General features: G+C 39.2%; 2 protein-coding genes across 6 annotated transcripts in view; one reads left to right on the top strand and one right to left on the bottom strand.

The window, feature by feature from the left end:
- Nucleotides 1-4,021, bottom strand: part of LOC110044338 (ADAM 17-like protease) — a 69,652-nt gene extending 65,631 nt beyond the window's left edge. The window contains exons 1-2 of the mRNA XM_089271601.1: nucleotides 3,850-4,021; nucleotides 1,505-1,625 (exon numbers count right to left, since the gene is read on the bottom strand). Of these exons, the coding sequence (XP_089127727.1) occupies nucleotides 1,505-1,625; nucleotides 3,850-3,922 (194 nt within the window). The 5' untranslated portion in view covers nucleotides 3,923-4,021. The remainder of the gene's footprint in view (nucleotides 1-1,504; nucleotides 1,626-3,849) is intronic.
- A 7,192-nt stretch (nucleotides 4,022-11,213) lies between these two features.
- LOC110044335 (anosmin-1-like) overlaps nucleotides 11,214-16,873 on the top strand; it is a 40,002-nt gene continuing 34,342 nt past the window's right edge. Inside the window, exons 1-3 of one of the 5 annotated variants that reach the window (XM_020749869.2) lie at nucleotides 11,216-11,475; nucleotides 11,698-11,718; nucleotides 13,896-13,937. In XM_020749869.2, coding sequence (XP_020605528.1) covers nucleotides 11,365-11,475; nucleotides 11,698-11,718; nucleotides 13,896-13,937 — 174 coding nt within the window. In that variant the 5' untranslated portion in view covers nucleotides 11,216-11,364. Of the gene's footprint in view, nucleotides 11,539-11,697; nucleotides 11,719-13,895; nucleotides 13,938-16,873 lie in introns of all 5 variants that reach the window. The other 4 variants (XM_020749867.2, XM_089272186.1, XM_020749870.2 and 1 more) reach the window with 4 other exon arrangements.

The following is a 16,873-nucleotide window of genomic DNA, read 5'->3' as shown; positions in this document are numbered from 1 at the left end:
AGCCAATGAGGACTGCTGAAATTGATTTGATTAGGATAATGAGCATGAAAAAAATAACTGCTGCTATTGCACTGGCCTATTGTTCTTTTGCCTAGTTCTTATGTGGACCATTACTTAATAATCATCATTTGTCACAAATGAAATGACGTGTTTTTGTCGCTGTTTTAGGAGAAAATGTACTTCAAAATAATCAATCTCTTTAGAATTTTTACTTGTGGGGATGGCAAGCAGCTGCGTTATCGCTAATATGAAATACGTTTTCTGTTCTATGCAGAAAAAAAGCTCTGATTATCCAGAGGATGCAGACATTAGCAAATTATGCAGATCTTCACCATCGCATCCTGTCAGATGCCCTGATTATTGTAGCATCACTTGATACCGTATTTACCCGTGTATTAGTCGATCCCGTGTATAAGTCGAGCCCCAATTTTTGAGGCCAAAACCTAGATTTTCTTAATTTCCAGGTAAGAATTTCTTGGAAAACTTATCTTAGAAAACTTATTTCTTAGAATTATCTTTCAACTACCAAAATATGTAAACAAATCACAGCAAGTTTCAACGCACAGTTTTAATAAGCTTATTACGGCATGTATACGAGCGTTTTACCAAGTTTAGAAACACATGTGTATGAGGGCTTTCTGACGATAATATTTGTCAAATGTTCACAAAATCAAACATAAGGATTTCAAAAGAACCTTTTTAAGTGTGAAGAGATTAAAAGTGGCTTTATAAGACAGGCAAAACACCAAACAAGCTCAAGACTTTCACTACTCCACAAAAAAGTGCAAAGTGTGCATTGGGAACTTGGTGGCCAAGCCTTGAAATCGGTCGAGTACTGGTACAGAAGTCCTCACGCTCATATCCTGCCAGGTTACTAAGCAGAGAAGTTCGAAGCATGAAAGATGTTTTCTCCGAGCGGCTTTACTACAGCTTTATTTACAGGAAAAAATATTGGTTCTTTATGACAAAATTGAGCCAGTGAGTGTCTACAAGATTCAGGTCAACATTTAGCAGATAAATGTTGATGCATTTTAACTTGAAGCTCTGATATAGAGAAACAGATCACTAAGCGAACATACGTTGTAAATTGTGCTGCCGCTTATTACATGTTCGTTAACACTGAAAGACAATCATTATGCTAATTATTTGACTGGCGCTTGGATCTCGAGTTTTGACCCATGTATAAGTCGAGGGCGAATTTTTGGACTGATTTTTAGGTCTTGAAAGGTCGACTTATACATGGGAAAATATGGTAAACAGTGGTAGTGTTCATCCTTCAAAGAACAACTGTGGGAAAAGTGCTGGGTGTTTAACTGTATACCACCAAATTTTCAGAACAAACCTCATAAATATACAGCCCTCGGTAGAGAGATATTGGACAGTGTTACTGTACACATGCACGACATAAATATATAACCCTAGGTACAGAGATACGGTATTGGACAGTCCGTACACATGCATGACATTGCATGCTGCGGCGGCAAGAGATAGTAAATTGCATTACCTGTTCAATGTTGTGAAGGAAACAATCTTTTCTTGCTTACTGGCATCTCTTTTATGGAAGGCATGCAAAATGTCATCTGTATGTAATGTTTCATAATGTCTTAACACATCTGCAATCTTATCTGAAAATAAAAGATTGATAACGATTAATTATATTCAACAGTCTTGCATGCATGCACTGTATGTAACCTTTACAGGAAGACCTGGGAAATTATTTGTAAGGCGATGAAATAATGGGTAAACCAGTTTAGGCTGATTTGATTGAGATGTCCCAATAGCACACTCTTGGAACCACCGACTACATCTATATATGATTAGAAGCTGGTCAAGGCTAGCACTCAACTTCTGTTAGCCTAAACAGCACTCTAGCAGTCAAGGTAGCTGATAGCACCAATGGTTAACCTCGATTTAGCAGTAACTTGATCTAATGCTTGTAACAGTTAAAGCCCTCAATAATAGTAATGATGACTCAAATTCCATCAGGTGGCAGGCAACACTGCAGTGGTCTAGTAGCCATGATATGCAATCAACCTGGATTGGACTACACCAAGTAACACCTACATGTATACCTAGAGTTAGTAATAGCTATGACCTACTAAAACATATTTTTTTTCCTCTGACTGTCACACTTCTTGTTTTCAATATCACAGCATCTAACTACAGTAAGCTGTTGAACCTCTCATAAGTGACCACCCAAAATGTTAAGCCTAGGTGGTCCCTTACAGGAGATGGTCATGCATGAGAGCTTTATAGACCATATTATTGGGTCAAAATTTTGCCTCATTGGCATATTGTAACTGCAGAGACCTACCCTGTGCATAAGGTCATCTCTCTGAAGACTGAAAGAAAGCAGTGTATGTGCATTTTTCTATAAATTTTTAAATGTTTTTTTCATGTGAAAAGTCAATTTTCAAGAAAAGAAAATCCAGGACTTGCCATGGAAAAATTTCTGTCTCTTGTACCGCCCGGGAATGCAATAAAGTTACAACAAGTTATTATCCAATTTCAGTTCTATTATCTGTTAAGTAGGAACTGACGGGAGGTTAAAACAAAAAAAAATTAAAACTTTTAGCTCTAAAAGTGGTCACAGTCACTTAAGAGTGGCAGTTGCTTAGATAGTTATTTGACTTGGAAACTTTTGGCTGGCTTTCAAATGATTGTTATGATCATAGTGACCCCTCTGATCACTACAGAAAAAGTTGAGCAATCCATATGGGAACTGATTTCCATATGATTGCTGCCTTTGCTTACAATAGCTGCAAAGACTTCAGCCATCATACCATAGCAGTCGCAACCATCATTGTGAAAACAAATGCAGAGATATACTCTAGGTCTATATCAACAAATGTAGTGAAAATATAGAAAATGGCGCTCGTTTAACTTTGATTATGGCAATCATACAGAAACTGCTAGCTGTTGTCATCCCAAGGCCCGGGCACAATTTAAAGGAAATGGGAAGATGGGTGCTTGATCAAGGTTAACTTTAAAGGTTACCCTGATTGGGTCTACTTTAAGCAAAATTTTGGGTAAAAGTCCATTTTAATTTTTCTAGTTTCTACATGTTTTGGATGTGAAGACTTTGATCCAAGTTCACCTGAGTTGATCTGAGTTTGCCCAACCCCGATCAACGATTCAAGTTGATCCAGTTTGACTTTTGTACCCGCCTCATGATCAGTTACCAGTTTCAATGTTAAATTGCAAGTTCGGGCTCGTTTTCTGTGAATGGCAAACAGCATTTTGTTTGTTTCATGTCTCAGAATGACACTGAAAATTTGAAATAAAAGGTTTTCATATAAATTTTCAACTTTCCACTAATTACCCCTTCGGAAAACAACATCAAAATCATAAAATATTCTTCGCTTTAGGTTACTGCTTATATCGGTCCATTCGTATGCGAAGGAATGATAAATGATGTCATGCATTGGTTATAATATTTAGCCAAAATACTGCTATGATGAAGTAAACACAACAAAGACTGGCTTATCTAAACCAATCCTTAGTTTTACTTCACCATCTCTCATTTTAGAGTACGCACAAGAGAATCAATTCTGAATTCTTCGCGAATTGCAAACCAAAATAAATGCAGAACTGGGCTAAAAGGCCGAGCCCATATCGGCGATCCAAGTAATCACGGATCCCTACACGATTTGAAGAGCTTCTTTCTTCTATTCAACTTTACAAAGGTACGATCTGATAGCATTCAACAGACGCAGAACGTGTGGTTGTTTCGAGTAGCTCTGCACTACATGCACTGTCACATGCAATCGTGCCGAAGATCGCCCTTGCGGCATGTTAGAAGCCAATCAGTTAAACCTGATTTAACAACGAAAAGCTTCATGTACTTACCAGTTTTGAATGCTGAGATACCGCCAAGAATTAAGATAGAAAGACAAGTGTGTAGGTAACTAAAAAACCTCATTATCTGAGTTGATACAATCAATATTAATCAGTAAAAACAGTTCTTTGCAAGAACTTTCTCAACGTTTCTAAAGACTCGGCCCTTCCGGTAGATTCCTTCCCAGTTCCTTTGCAAAAACAACACACGCACGGCAAACACAGCGGTCAAACGTCTGCGCATGTGCGAGCAATGGAGCGACTAAAAGGCGGTCAAAATATTTTCATGACATTGTTCTTTTCGTGGGTCATCGGCATCCTATAAATGACATTTTCCTCGTTATTTATATATTTGCTTATGTTTTAGCCTGTACAACAAGAGCTAACAGAAATAAGAGTTAAAAATTGTGCTACCTTCTGCTTGTTGCAGTTCTTTTTTTTTTCCGCGGTATGTATTTTCCGTGCTCCTTGAATTTTTTGTCCGCCTACACTTTGCATTTAGTGCACCAGTTTTTTCCAGGTTTGTAGTTTAGAAAGATTTTCCCACTTGGTCAAAGACCTGGTACAGGCGGTTTGGGATCGGTATTTTGGCCAGCTATGCCCCCATGACGATGGACATGAACATCGTTTGTCGTTTCGATTCATCTCGTTCCTGTGCTTCAGACAAATCCTGGATCCAGATGGAATCCTCACAGTCCTTGCCAAAATTTTTCCAGCTCGTCTGAGCGAGGCCGAATCACTGCAATTGTCTTTTTCTTCTTCCATTTTTCCTTCTTTTACACACCGTTTGACGTCCGTTTCCGGCGTCATGTATCCGGGAGGTTTCTTTCACAGGTCACAGGTCACAGGTCACAGGTCACAATCAAAACACTCAGTAAATTTCGCGATGTAACAATTACTGAGATTCCCGAGAGGTTTATCGATGTTTCCATGCAACAAACCCTAAAAGTGTTTTACTCTATAATTTTAATGAAAAAATTTCTAGGGGTGGTATAGCTTTCAAACATGTAGTGTTAATATATTTTATCGTAATAAGATAATTCATTATGATAGCAAATTGAACTGTTTTATTTCTAGATATATTTTTTTAAATCTTTACAACGAGTATGTACTAAACAGAAACAAGAGGGTCCCCTATACCTACTCTGAAAACCATTTCACGCATAAGTAATCGGCCTTTTCACGCATCACAAAAAATTCGAAAGCAGCTTCACGTTAAAAGAAAAAATCACTTTTCGCGTAAAAATGCAAAGGCTAAATCATGTGTTACATAAAAATACAAATTCTATCCACGTTTCGCAAAACATACAGAACCCTCCATTTTGATGCATCGAAATGCCGTGTGCATGTGTGATACATCGTGACAGACTAGATTCCAGGTCCTCCTGGTTCACTGTCGCTGTGGTTAGTTCTCAGTCGCGTGGAATGGACAGGTTTTACATCTAGTTTGGTATAGTTTACGAGCTTTAATGACGCTAAAATCTCCGAAAAAAGTGAACAATTCTTTCCGCAAAAGTCGTTGGTTCACAAATCACGCGTAAGTAAATGCATAATTCACGGATCAGTGTAAGCCTCTTTCGTTTTCATATTATATTGAAAGGCTAAAAACAATTTATGTTTTCAACAGAAATAAGTCTTCGCTTTCTTTGGATCAATTTTTTTTATATATTTCAGTGCTACAACTGATTTCCCCTACGCGCTTTTTTTTTCAAGAAAGAGCTCTTATAGTTGCACTTGGGACGCACTTCAGTATGCATCTGTTTTATGACGTTTTGGCATATTTTTTGGTGACCTGTGACCTGTGGCCTGTGAAAGAAACCTGCCGTCATGCATCGTATGATTAATAAAAACAAATAAAAATATACTACGCCGTCAGTTCGTAGCATGACACGGGTTTTCAAGACTTATAAACTTTTTTGGTAAAGCTCAAAACAAAATGGTAAATCAGCAGAATACCGGTAACTCAATAAACTTTGTGTCTGAAAAGTCTTAAGTTTTCCTTTTACCTACTTTCTTTTCCTTTTACAGATTTCTCTGAACTTTTCAGTTTTTTTTTCGTAAATTTTGCGTGACACCGGTTGTTTCCCATGTTTTCCTTTAGATTTTTGCGCGGGAAATTGGAGCGCGGTTGCCAAAAAATGTACCCATTTGCGCACGCCCGGCGTTTGACCGCTGTGTTTCGCACGGCAACGCTCGGCGCGAAATGACTGCGGACTGCTGACTGCGGACTGCGGACTGCAAAAGTCAGACTGTGAGGGGTAATGAAGACGAAGACTAAACTGAAGACCGATACGAACAAAACAGAACAGCAAAACTCACAAGAGACACCACGTATCTCAATCTTAAATATCGGTAGTCCAAAAGGCTGCGTGGCTGCTTGGCACAGTGTAAATAGCTCAAAAGTAATTAACAAATAAAGAAGCCTCGCCTGTGCTCTGTTCTGTTGTAAAGCACGCAGGAAGCGGTAGAGCACGAAAGAAGTGTAGGGGAAAACACGAGACGAAGTCGAGTGTTTTTCCCCACTTCTTGAGTGCTCTACCGCTTCCTAAGTGCTTTACAACAGAACAGAGCACAGTCGAGGCTTCTTTATTTGTTTTATGATAAAGAATCGGATAATTTCCCCGCGCATTTGGCTGAATTTTCAAACCAAACTTTATTTTCCAATAAACAGTAACAAAATAGAGCCAAAAAAGTCAATTATTTAGCAGACGTTTCGGAACTAGTCCTTCTTCAGGTCTAAGTTTTAAATGGAATAAATCATCGAAGAAATAAACAATAACACGCGCGACTCTAACGGATAGGTATAAGGTAAGAGCGTGTTCGCTTCAAGTTGTTAAAAAACTGAAAACTGAAAAAACTGAACTAATTGGGTCAAACGCCGAACTTCACATGAGCCGGTAACCGGTCACCTCGCCACCAGGAAGTCTCGCTATCAACGAACTCACCAAGCGAAGTTGCCTCACCCCCAAATTACTAACGATCTAATAACATTAAACTGAAATTCGTTCTACTTTGTTCAGTTGTGTAACTCGCACAGCCCATGTAAGGCTGAAGTTGTTTGATCGTTTAGCCGAAGCCTTTTATGAAACACGTTACGTAAGATTAAATGCAAACGCAACAGAGAAGCAACTGAGCAAAAATAACAGCACAGTCAGTTCTCAAAGATATATACATGTAGCTGAATTCTAGAAAGTTATGGTTTCTCGCTAGACAACGGAGCACATCTCGTATCCCGTCACCGACAACATGTTGACATCGAAATTTGCAAACAGACAAGCTAACAAACTTACGAGTCGATTGACATATTGAAGTCGCTCGTAATTCCCTGGTGGCGAGGCGACCGTATACCCATGAGCCTAATTGGTTGAATTGGGTTCGGCTCATGTGAAGTACGGCGTTTGACCCGGGCCTAAGCCGGTGCCAAGGTGGAAAATTAAGCGCATTTTGTCACGGCGTCTGGCGTTGTTTGTACCCCTGCGGTGTTTTATGCAGCGAACTTCCACGCCCTCTCGTTCGTTACCTTTTTTACCCTATTTTCACTTTAGTTTCTTCTACAGGACCCCTCTGATAACTTAATGCACTGATGGGTCATCCTGTTAAAATATTCGTTATCAGCATCGTCGTCATCGTCGTCGTCGTTATTATTGTTATTATTATTATTATTATTATTATTATTATTATTATTATTATTAGGCATGTTGAAATGTTCCACGACGGGGAAAAAGGGCGGGTTTCTCGTAATGGTTTGGAGGTGTTCACCTGTGCGTTCCTTGAGCATGCGGCTGGACAGTGACATGATATGCAGTACACCACATTACTAGATTTTCAGGTGAAGCACTCCCTAATGGTGATGTTGTGTTGAGGTCCTTCGATGATGGCGGTGGCTGATACATGAGAGCAAAAAAGGCATCGGGGGCGCGAAAAGGGTATGTGACGGCCGGAGACCCAGACTGACTTCGCCTGGAAATGTGCACAAGAATATCACAGATACTGAACGACAAAACCACCACCAAGATTAATCTCCTTGGTGGTTTCGTCGTTCACCAGAATGTTTAAGTTCGTCAAAAGGATCTTTTTGATGTTATTGTTAAAAGGATGGTGCGTCACATCTACATCTACATTTAATAATAATTAATAATAAATTAATAATTTGATTTCCTCGTCAACACCGAGGAAATCCTCTCTGTGCCGGTGGTGGCGTCTTGAATCTCTTGAATGACGTCACGCCTACTGACTCCTGACACCCATTGTAGGTAGTGTTCGAGTGATGTGCGAGTGAGAACACGGTTCTTTCCATTCGATGAAAAATTCCAGTTTGAATTTCCTGAAATTTCCATTAACGAATGGAAGAGCATTTTCCGTAATTTTTTCCGCGTTCAGTACTGCTTCCCAATGTCCTGGAGAGCTCTCATTGGCTTAAATTATCTTGCTTTGAGCCAGCCAGTTGCGACAGACAGCAGATCAAAGCAATCAGTGAGCTCGAACAGAATAAGCATTTTGTCAATCAGGCCTTTGATCCTTGCAACATCCCAGAACATTCATTACCTGGGGATGTTGACAGAATTATTTAGTAGTGAAGAACAAAAATTTCCACTTGCGGTTGCGCCTTTTTCTTTCTTCTTTCCCTGGCCTCTGCTGTACCATTTCGATCCAAATGGCTCACTATTGCCGTACTTTAAGTCACCATCCAACACTACTAAACTTGAAAACGCAACTTTATTTCTACGGTCTGGCCTACCGTCCACACTAATCCGTCACGACCACGGAGCTTTCAGTTCGAAAACGCTCTTTTGACCGACGAATTATTTAACGCCTGCTTTGCGTTTTACGTGGCGGGAAAACACTTTGAAAACGGAGCTTTTCGAAAACGTTGACATCACGATAATCATGTGATTTCCCTGCTCGAGTTTTCCTCAAACACAAACCCAAAATGACCGGTGAATGTTGCGTTTTCAAATTTCTCTGGCGTAGTGTGGGCGGAAAACATTTGATGCGTTTTCAGAGTGAAAACGGGCCGTTTTCAAATTTCTACAGCGTAGTGTTGACGGTTCCTTATTCTATTGCACCTGAAAAGTCCTTCTCAAAGAGCGCAGTAAATGTATGCGTATGTATGAATGAATGTTTTTTTTTACCCCCTCCGCCCGGTTCAGAAGCTTAAGCCCCAGCCAAACGATCGCAACATTTCAACACAACATATCGCAACATTGTTGGCCCAGCATTTGCAAGCTCCAGCCAAACGATCGCAGCATTTCAGCACAACATATCGCAGCATTGTTGGGTGCAACATGTTGCGCGCGTTTGGCCACCCAGTGCGACTGTCGCGACATGTTGGGTATTGAAAATCGAACTAGTGCGCATGCCTGGGTGCATCATCGTTGCGCGAACCTGGCCAAACGACTACAATATCATACAACATCCACAATTGTTATATAGCTGGCGTTTTTCCAGCTACAGCGCGCCCATTTATTGGCTAGTTCATGGTTGAATGACATCTAACAATGAAACTGTTTATAGCCAAATGCCATGAGCGGGCAACATTGCTAAAACTATGACGTCAAACGGAAAACAGTTCACTGTTTCCCGCGAAATGTTCACCGCTGTTGCACGTGATCAGAGCGTGCAGTTGAAGGTGGCCTGATGTTGTCGCTGGAATCTCAGCGCGTTTTTCAAAATTTGCTTTTGTTTTGTCTTCGTCTCGGGAAACATTGAGATTCTCGGGAAACAAAATTCACTGTTCTCCTCGGGACCAGTCATTAAGTGTTAAATGTTGCATGAAAATTTCGACCAGTTTCAAATTTGAGCCAACAACACCCAACATGTCGCAACACATTGCAACAGGGTGACCAAACGCGCGCAAAACAGTGTTAGCTAATGTTGCGATATGTTGCGTTGAAATGTTGCGAGGCTTTAAGCAACGACGGCGGCGGCGGCGGCGGCGGCGAGAACGACGCCAAGTTAAAAATGAATTTATTTATATTTTACCGGCGAAATTCGCAATTGTCTAGCTCTGTTCAGAAGGCAAATGGCTCTAAAAACGTGCTCAGGATAAATATCAAAATAGGCAATGACAGCGTTCAATTCCAAATGGAAATACGAAAAATTAGCCGCCGTCGTTCACGTTCCTCAAACTACGCAGAATTTGGTTATTTCACCTTCTTGTTTTGCAGAGGACGGCAAAGTAATGTACAAAGATATATAACGCACGTGCACAGCTATTATTTTCCTAATTAAACCTTTTGTTTGGTGACGTTCTTGTTGCCGGCGTCGTCGTGGTTTGCTTAAGCTCCCTAATGGTCGATTCCTAACATCCATGAATAAAAGACAAGATTTGTGGCACCAGGCATGGTGCAATGTTGTTTATCATGTTTATTTTTACCTTACAACAAACACTGAAACTGCTGACGCTACATTTTCCACGTCAGTCGAGTGAAAATGTGCGACAACTTGATATTGCATAATTTGTCTAAAACAAAAAGATGCTTTTGGTATATTACTCAAAGCACTTTATTCCAGCGACGAATGAAATCGAATTCAGTCTAAAAAGTGATTTTTATTCATATTTGGTTTACTGCCCCAGGAGTTTCATGGTTGAGAGAATTAACAAACGAATCTAAAACTGTAAAAAGCCTGAGCTAAAACCCCAAACATTGGAATGTTTAACTTCCATCGAACAATATTTAATTATGTAGCTTGTTGTAAGTTTGTAAAGGCTCGAGAATCCAGAAACACGTTTATGAATATAAAGAAGTTTACAAATGTCCTATTTTATTATCTTTGATCAAAGCTGCAGGTTTCCGTCTGGGCATGTCCGTGTAAAATTTTCTCATTTGCTTTTGTTTACCGAACAATGAAGCTCCAGACTAACAATGATTATTTTTCTCGAAAATTAACATTTCTTTGCATACTATGAACTGCTTACTAAATACAATAGATCTTTTGTGACAGTCTTTTTCATCGAGAGACTAAGTGGAGAGATTTTTGTCATGATCGGTAACTGTCAAGGTTTTCCGTGGAGCTCTTCAGAATGAACGGTTGTAACGAGAATAAAATGAGAACACTAAAGAGTTTTCTTCCCACGAACAAATTTACCAACATAAGTATTATATTGGTTATCTGCGGTTTGAGCGACAAAGCAAACGCCCCTCTATCAAACAGCAATATCGCTCGCGGCTACAAATTTTTTTTTTGTTCAATGTCGTTTTCTTTTTCTCATTTTCCGACAAAAACTCATCTATTTAGCTTGGAAAGGGGTGAATAAAACGCTGAATAAACTGCTCTTACATATTTTAATCGTGAACAGCCTTAATATGTAAAAGAACGATGAAGACCGAGAATTTACCAGACAAGGATGATCGACTTGTTTATTCTCCTTCGCGTCATTCACACAATTGCACACAGGCACGAAACAGCACATGTTCAGATCCCAGCAACCGGCCTTGTTATGCAAATTTGCAGTTCCTGATTTCTCTTATTCAAGTTGTGAGCTCCTTTATCTTTCATCGGTAAAGTTTATTATTTTTTAAAGTCATGAAGCATTATTTCGGATTATTTTTTTCAATCTTGATTGGTGTTTGTGTTTTTAACGAGAATTCAGCAACCGTGCTTTCAGCGCGATGCAAAAGTCGGTGCCTAGCGAAGGTGAGTAATCAAATTATCGATTGAATGTTTTGGACCGACGCCTGTTGCTGAATACTTTGACAGGTTGTGATCTTGTACCAACTGAACTTAAGTTACTAATCTTGCAGGTGATTTTTAATTGCTTAAGACTTTATTGAATCTGATCGCTAAACGTTTTCTTGTTTCTCATGTTTCTCTTTTTGGCGCGTCGTCACGTTCTGTGTGGAAATTATTATTCGGCAGGAGATCCAAAGATATAGGAATGTAAGTAACTTGGACGTTGAATTATGAAGCATACTAAGCTCCCTCTATTCCCATACAAATTAGGTAGCCCGCTTCTAGACTTTAGATGTGGTAGCTTGGAAAAAGCCTCCGTTCTTTTCGGAGCTCACCACTGCAAATGTCTAAAGTAACAACCGTTGCCTAAGTTAAGAATGTATGCAGTTGTTGCGAGAAAGATCAATACAGAACCACTCTCCACAAACGTATTAATGCACGCCGTTGTATTAACTTTTTAGTAAAGACAAAATTTAAAGAAAAACGCGAAGCTGCAAAACGACAGAGTGTAAGTAAAGGCAACACCAAAAGTTTCAGATTGGTCAGCATAATTTCGAGTACCATATATATGGCTTGAAAAGCAGTGTTTGTTTGTCAACGAGATCAGTTTTGCATACAGGGTTAAGCCTTTGCATTCCAACTGAACGCAGTTAAAAGGAAATAACTTTTCACTTCCCATCCCCACTTATAAATAACATCAATTTCCACCAGGTTGGGGACTATGAAGGTTAAAATTCTTGCATGTTTTCGTGGTGAACTCATTCGATCGCTAAGCCAAGCGGCACGGCTTTGTCATGCAGATATTTATGTAGATTCAATTCTTGTTTCTGTTTTTCAGTTGAAAGATTTACCACCGTAGCTTTATTTCGTTGCGGTCGGCGCGACGATTTAAAAAAATGAAAATGTGCGATAAATAGGTGCGAAAAGAAAAGAGAGTCAATTTGAGACGACATGGTGTTTCATTGTAATATGCGAATATTGGTTCACCATTGTGAGAAATCCAATAGTTTTCAAGATAATTTGTAGAAAGCGTAATTTCCGAAGCTTCGACGCCATTTGGTTTTATATATTTATTTATATGCCACAAATCGATCCACAATTTCGGGGAAAGGATAGAAAGAGTTTGCAATTTAAGGCTTTTAACTCTGAGCCACTACTTTTGTTGTATAAATCGTTTAGCACACCATTTTAAAATTCTTTATAATCGTCCAAAGGCGTAATTTTTAAAAAAGAACACTGACGTTCCAGCGCCAAAAAAATCGACATGCTAAAAATATGTAAAGCCTTACAATATTTTGCGTTACTTGTATATTTCATTGTTTTTTTGTGGGTAGTCTTGCGATATTTGTCAATTTAATTAGTCGCTGAGAGGTATTCAGTTAAATTTCCCGCAGCTCCATATCTTCGGGGATAGCTCCCGATAATTTGTGTGATTTCCTCTGTTTAAGTACCCTTGATAATGCTAATTAGCACATTTCTACAAGACAAAATGCGCATGTACCCCCTATCTAAAAGCGTCTGAGTTTGATTGCTTTTCATAAAGTTACATAAATGTAATAAACTTAGGACAGATTCATAACTTGAACGTCTCTTGATAAAAAAAAAAAAAAAATGGCAGGCAATTTTGTTTTTCTTTTCTTGCTCTTTAGTAGATCAACTATTTGTTGAAACTTTTCAGTTAGATGACTTTCAATAAGAGTACACTCGAACTTTAACTAGGCAGGTTCATGTTCATCAGTGTATCCTCTCCAAATGATGTCCGTTGCTTGATTATATTGTCATATGATATGCAAAACCTAGTTATTTTATGATTAGATTGAGTTATGCAAATCTTCTGAAGTTTCTGCCTAGAGCGTAGTCATATTTATTAAGTACAAAGCAGCTTACTGACCAAATGTTATCAGTATCACTCAACTAGTGGACTAATGCAAATCCTGCATTTTAATTGGCTACGTTACTAGAGGACAATTAGTAATAGTACTCGAGTAGTGAAATTGGTGCAACTGAGTGTGACGCTTTCTTTCGTTTAGTCCCAAATAAATATTTCTTCAACTTGCATTTGCTAACTTTATTATTGCCTTTTCTGTCCAACTAGTTGGGTGATACTAAAACAATTAGACCCTTCACCCTGAAGGGCCACTGGTCTATAGCCCATTCAGCTTCGCCTCATAGGCTATTGACCTGTAGCCTGCAAGGGCTACGGGTCTGATTGTTAATTAGTCACAACGTAAATTACATGATGGTCTGTCATGTAGCCCTTGCAGGCTACGGGTCTAATTGTTAGTTAGTCACAACGTAAATTACATGATGGTCTGTCATGTAGTCCAATTGCTATTAATACAAGAGAAGCATACTTGTCTTTACTGTTTTTTGTTTCCATCTAGGTCACTGCAGTTCCTGAATGTATCACACAAGACTGTTCAGCGGTAAGTGAAATGTCTTAGTAAACAAAAGTAATTCATAAACAAAGATTTTCTTTGTTCTAAATTTGGGCTGTGAGTAGGGGCGTGATTCAAAACAGATGTGTTGAGCATAGCTATCCACAGTTAGTGCTGACTGACTGATCTGCTCATGTCTTGTACACACATGCATTTCACTTCAGACATACTCTTGTTCTAAGACTTCCACAATCAAGCCCCACATGCTGGTCTTTTAATCTGTGACCATCCAGATTACCAGAACTTTCAGGAGAGTCCTCAGCTGCATGCTAACCATTTCACCATCGCACCTCCCATGCATATTCACCTAGAGGCTTATGCAAATTTGAGAGAATTTTCAAAAATCACTCTCAGTGTAAATCTCTGCTGATTGCAGTTGCATTCATCTGATTACCTATTAGATACTTAGCGTCACTGACCTGGGAGTCCTAATTATCAGTGCTCCAAGCTCACTTCTTCAAAAAGTTGCCTTTTGGTGACCTTCAATAAATTATTGTAAAATGGTCACCATAAAAAAATTTTGGTCGCCAAAAAAAAAACAGAAAAAAAAAACTGTAATATCCAGGGGCAGACACTTCGTGTATGTTACATGAATGTCTACTACGCCAAGCGACACATTTGCAAAACTTTCCTTTGCCAAATTGTTACGTTTACTCGCTTGCCAATTAAAAGATTGCAATAACGGGCAAGACCGAAAGAAGGAAGAGACTCCAATGTCTGGTAGCAGAAATGATTTATTACAAAGCTGCTGACACTGGGTAACAACTCGCCAGTGGCACGCAAAAAACAACATTCACGTAATCACTGATGTGTGACAACTGCACTTCGAGTCAGCACTGAATGTTTCTTTCCTATGGGAAAATTAGACATCCTCACTTTTTAACCGCATGGCCATGGGCCAAGCGCGGTTCATGTTCTACCTGTGGTTTATTAACCACGCGGCCATGGGCCGAGCGCGGTTCATGGTTTACCCGTGGTTTTTTTTCGATTTGTAGGTGACCAGACCCAAACTTTCACTCGGCCAAATTTTGAGTCACGCAACCTGTGATGTTTAATCGCCAAAAGCTGTTGAAACATTAATAAATCACATCTTCGATACTGACTTTCGCGGGAAAAAAAATTAAAAACCCAGCGTTCGTCAAAAATAATATTTTTTCAGCAGAAATTTTGCTCGGAACATATACATATTTATATTCGTTTGAATCATCGATGAAATGACCTTTTCCGGATATTTTTTTCTTCGGGGTCAACAAAAACCTCCGATTACAAAATCATGCCGAACCCACACGTTGCAAAATAATCTCTTCAAAACTGTGATTTCCAAGCGATATATCACTTAAGCGTTAATAGCTACCACACATTGGCAGGCGGTAAATCTGTTCCTTAACAATCCAGCTTTATCGTGTTAAAATTTCAGCGAAATCGAACAAAACCAGAATTAAAATTTTTTTGTGACCTCACTCCCCAGACTTGACTGAACAAAGGAAGGCACGGTCGCCCATAGCAACCAAAAAACACGAACATAACAAAGCCGACGTTTCGGCCAAACAACTCCAGAATTATCGCCTGAGAGCTTAAAGTTGAATGGGAACATCTTTTTCAAACTTTTTTCAACTGATTTAGACGAAAGACTGGCCTCGGCGGGCTACAAAAAAGACCAAGAACAAAAACAGAACAAGACAGCAGAACAAACCGATAATATTTCATCGCGTGGCTTTTGGCACGAAACGAAAATACAGCTTACTTCTGGATAAATTCAGCCTTAGAAGCCAGCAACTGGTCCCAAAGTACTTTCTGTATCCTTACAAATGTCCTGACTTCCATCTCCAAAAGACTTTGCCCCAATTTTGAGGAAATAAACATTTCGTTGACGGTGACTGCCATTACGGTGGCTTGCATACTAAATTAGCTAACTTGACAAAATTCTCCCGAGGGGGGGATATGACGAAAAGAGCTGAAAAATGGTCTGTAATTGGCTAATGATGAGATCATCCCACTGTCCAAATTTGGTGAGAATCGAAAGTAACACCAATCTTCTGTCACGTTTTCAATTTGTGGTCACTGGAGTGACCAAAATCGATACATTGGTCGGGATAGGGTTTTTTTAATATGACTTATGTGACTACTTTGCTAGCCCTTTACTCGTGGAAAACACCAATTAAATTTAATCATGACTTTTAAGAAAGAAAGCTGTTGTTAATAGTGTTGTTATTGTGTCGTTCATATCATTCATGCCCATACATATCCCGAAGAAAGTTCTAGATTAAGACCATTATGTCATCAGAGATTTGTCAACGGCTACCACTGATGGTGCAATAATACAGTTTGTGTTGATCAAGTGATGTGATGTCTACAGTAAGAAAAGAATCATCAATGACTGCTTTGGAATGTGCACTGCGTTCCAACAGTAGTGCTAAGCGAACCGTTAAATTTTTAAAACGCGGTTATAAGATCTAACAGATCTTGTTATTTTTTTTTTTGTCGGTGACCAGACCAAGGCTCCCTCTCTACCAAATTCTGAGTCACGCAACGTGTGATGTTTTTTCGCCAGAAGCTGTTAAAACATTAATACACGGACAATTTTACGGATATTATTTTCTTTGTTGTGGGTAAAATATATTTTCTTTTGGTTTTATCAAAGTGTGGGATTCAAAAGGGAATAATAAATACGCAAGAGAGGTATTACATCAGCCATGGAAATGCGTTGATGTTGCAGCTTTCACTTTCACTACTTGAAAAATAAGATCGTGTTTACTTTGTAAGTTTATTTCGCCAGAAGCGACTGTCATTAATTTATTCGCAATTTTGCGAGTATTTCTTGTGGTTTTAGGCAAATGAAGTAAATTCTTTGGCTGTTTCATCGCAGCGAGTTCATAGATTGGAAGGAAAGTTCAATATTTGCAAGCCAAGCAAAGAACATGTTA

This window comes from Orbicella faveolata, unplaced genomic scaffold (genome assembly GCF_042242905.1).
Source record: "Orbicella faveolata isolate gen_17 unplaced genomic scaffold, um_ofav_v1 contig_34, whole genome shotgun sequence".
Classification (NCBI taxonomy): domain Eukaryota; kingdom Metazoa; phylum Cnidaria; class Anthozoa; order Scleractinia; family Merulinidae; genus Orbicella; species Orbicella faveolata.
The sequence above is the reverse complement of the archived record's forward strand: the minus strand, read 5'-3'. Positions and strand labels throughout refer to the sequence as shown.